This window comes from Leptonotus elevatus, chromosome 12, assembly GCF_054856555.1.
Source record: "Leptonotus elevatus isolate MCC_2025b chromosome 12, RoL_Lele_1.0, whole genome shotgun sequence".
Taxonomy (NCBI): Eukaryota; Metazoa; Chordata; class Actinopteri; order Syngnathiformes; family Syngnathidae; genus Leptonotus; species Leptonotus elevatus.
In genome coordinates this window covers 4,146,150-4,149,130 of record NC_141250.1, presented here as the reverse complement: position 1 = coordinate 4,149,130, position 2,981 = coordinate 4,146,150, and the positions used below count along the sequence as shown (strand labels likewise).

Genomic DNA, 2,981 nt, shown 5'->3' with positions numbered 1-2,981 from the left:
CCACATCAGCAATGAATTCCATCGGTTCAGTTTTTTGACCCCTCAATTAACTCAAGATGACCTTATTACTTTTAATATGATTGTTTTAAATAGTATATTTACATCTAAACCTTTGGAGATGAGGTTGTAGACAACCATAGTTTTTTTCGAGTTACTGTCTGTGTCTGTTGCAAAACAATTAACAACAAAAACTAAAATAATGTCGTTTACATGGTCCACCAATATTTATTACCTGTTGTCTCAAACCGCACTGTGAAATAAAAAATAAATTATCCTTTTACTTTCCTTTTTTTGGATTGTTACAGAAGCATTCTGTTGGGCTGCCTTTGAGATAGATACATAGATATATACTACCCCCTGTAGGTGAAAAGAAAGAGGCACCCATCTCATCCTGTAAAAAAAAAAGTCATTTTAGAACGCTGAAAATGCCTAGGCTACATAATTAAATACCGCTCATTTACAAATGATTAATAGTAAATATATTTTAAGAAACAGTTTGTCAAATAAACGTTAAAAATTGCAATATAAATCAGGCGGTGATTAGCTACCTTTTTACGTATATCGACTGAGACAACACTTGTGTAAGGCCCCCGTCGTGTGACGTTTAATTCAGTGACGCGTTAGCTGTGTGTTTTCAGGTCAGGTCGGAGGGGTTCTGGAGGACAGTTGATCATGGCCCTGAGGGCGATCCGGTTGGTCTTCCCATCGGTGGCAATCTCTGTCAAAACAGCGAATGTTATTCAGAAGGTACGGACACAAAATGCACGAACTGCCGGTCTGTTTGGTGATTCGCTTCTACAAGGACATGCTAAATTTGCAGGCTAGCTGCACGACAGGCTGACGCTAACTAGCTAATGCCGCAGGTTTAGTGAGATTAAAGTGGACAATTGCAACATATTATTAAAAAGTTACTTATGGCCTTTGATTACCTTTTGCAACGGCTCTCGTCGTGACTATAGGGTTAGATATGTCGCTAAATGTGTCGTTTTGATGAAGACATGGCAAAGTGAATTTAATCTTAACCTACTTTGTTTACATTTTGCGTCCCCAGCATATGGTTTTTAATTCACAATAATGGTTGCTTTATTTGAATATTATATTAAAATGATTTAGTATTAGTAATAGTTGTTTTTGTTATTCTTTTTGCCCTTTATTCTTTGTTCTTTATTCCATACCCAGGGGGGTCCATATATAATCATAGAGTAAAAGAATAATAAAAAAGAGAATATGAGAAAAAGAAGAGGAAAAAATAATAATGGTAAAATAATAACAACAACAACAATGCAAATACTGTAATAAAAACAGCAACAATACATTAATTATACCAATCCACAGTAATCCATGTAAAACATACAGGCATGGTTGCCAATGGTTCCACTGTCAGGAATGATATTGACCAGAATTTTTGTTTGTTGTTGTTAAATTTGTCTCGTTAAGATGCATGCGCTGAGAAATATAGGTAATAGGACTTAAAAGGAAAATATCACAAACTGGAGAAAGATTTCTCATGCCGCTCCCAGATTAAACCCCCCCCCCCCCCCAAAAAAAGAAAAAGAAAAGAAAAGATGGGTCCCAACCCTTTCTGAAATTGAGAGCTATTTCTTGGCTATTGATTAATGCACAGGGCTACCAATTTGATGCAAACTTCTGAAATAACAAATTTCCAATTACATTAAAAATGTTATTATTATTGTTTAGTAATTAATAATTGTATTCATTTATGTGAAAACATCGATCATTAATGATTTACAGAATACAGAAATTAGGAAAAATATAAATATCATGTGCATCACTGTAGTTTTTCACATGATCACTTTGGAAAATAATGTCCCATTACTGGTGAGGTATTTTTGAACAGGCTCATGGGCTACTCTTCTGGTCTCTGCAGGCTATCATACATTAATTTATAGTTTTACAAATATTTAGTAAAATTCAACAATGTAAATGTACTGAAAACAGAACCTTATTAGCATAATTATTCGCATCATACATCTGCTAGACATGGGCATCCCCTAGGGGAAAAAAATAAATTATTCGAACCATTAAGTGCAATAAGTTGAAAATACTGTTTCAAAAATTGTCATCACATTCCTCCCCCACTTGAAGCCATTACCTGCATTGCTTGTTTTGTCATCCAAGGCGTCCATACACATGACAGCGGCGAGGAGGTTGGAGTATGGCTGGTTGGCTTATGCACTGGGCGAAAGGACCACACCTCGCTTAAAACAGTACAGCAAGATTATATCTGTGGATGGCAACTTGGCGTCGGGCAAAGGAGCTGTGGCACAGAATCTGGCCAACAAGCTAGGTAATTTGTCTGTGTTCATATGGTTATGTAAAGATCAGTAAGGCTCCGTTAGTTGAAGTTAGACTTCTGTAAATCAAATAATAACAGGTCTGCAATATACCAGTATATATTTTAGCTGAGATAATTAAATTAATTAAAGTATGATAATTTAATAAATAATTTTTTTTGGAATAGGTTTATACACTCCATTGTAGAAGCTAATTTGAGCAAACAAAAAGTGCTAAAACAAACAAAATTAGGATAACATTTATTGTGTAAACCTCAAGTCAGAATTAAATGTAAGCACTCCCGAGTACAAAATAGTACAAACAAAAAGAATACATTAATTGGAACCAAATTATGTAATTTTCATCTGATCGGCATCAGGCAAAAAGAGATTTTTTTTTTTTAATTTTCATATTTTTAATGGTGATAAACTGACAAATTAATAATAATTCTGAAATAAAGGTATGTTGTCAAATGAAACAACATCTTAGTTTTATATCGCAGAAAGTACGGTAATGTTTTGGTTTTGTGAGGTAGCACGTAAAAGATACTAAAAGATGAAATGGTATAATGTTTGGGATACCTTTATTCAAATAAAGAAATTAAGACAATTGACACAATTTGGCTACGCTCTTTTTTACTCTACGTAATGCTTTGTCGAGGAATTTGATATATATTTGATCGGATA

At 34.2% G+C, this 2,981-nt stretch overlaps 1 protein-coding gene across 1 annotated transcript in view; it reads left to right on the top strand.

Moving 5' to 3' along the window:
* The first annotated feature begins 582 nt into the window (after positions 1-582).
* Positions 583-2,981, top strand: part of ndufa10 (NADH:ubiquinone oxidoreductase subunit A10) — a 14,075-nt gene continuing 11,676 nt past the window's right edge. The window contains exons 1-2 of the mRNA XM_086091833.1: positions 583-747; positions 2,140-2,308. Of these exons, the coding sequence (XP_085947959.1) occupies positions 673-747; positions 2,140-2,308 (244 nt within the window). The 5' untranslated portion in view covers positions 583-672. The remainder of the gene's footprint in view (positions 748-2,139; positions 2,309-2,981) is intronic.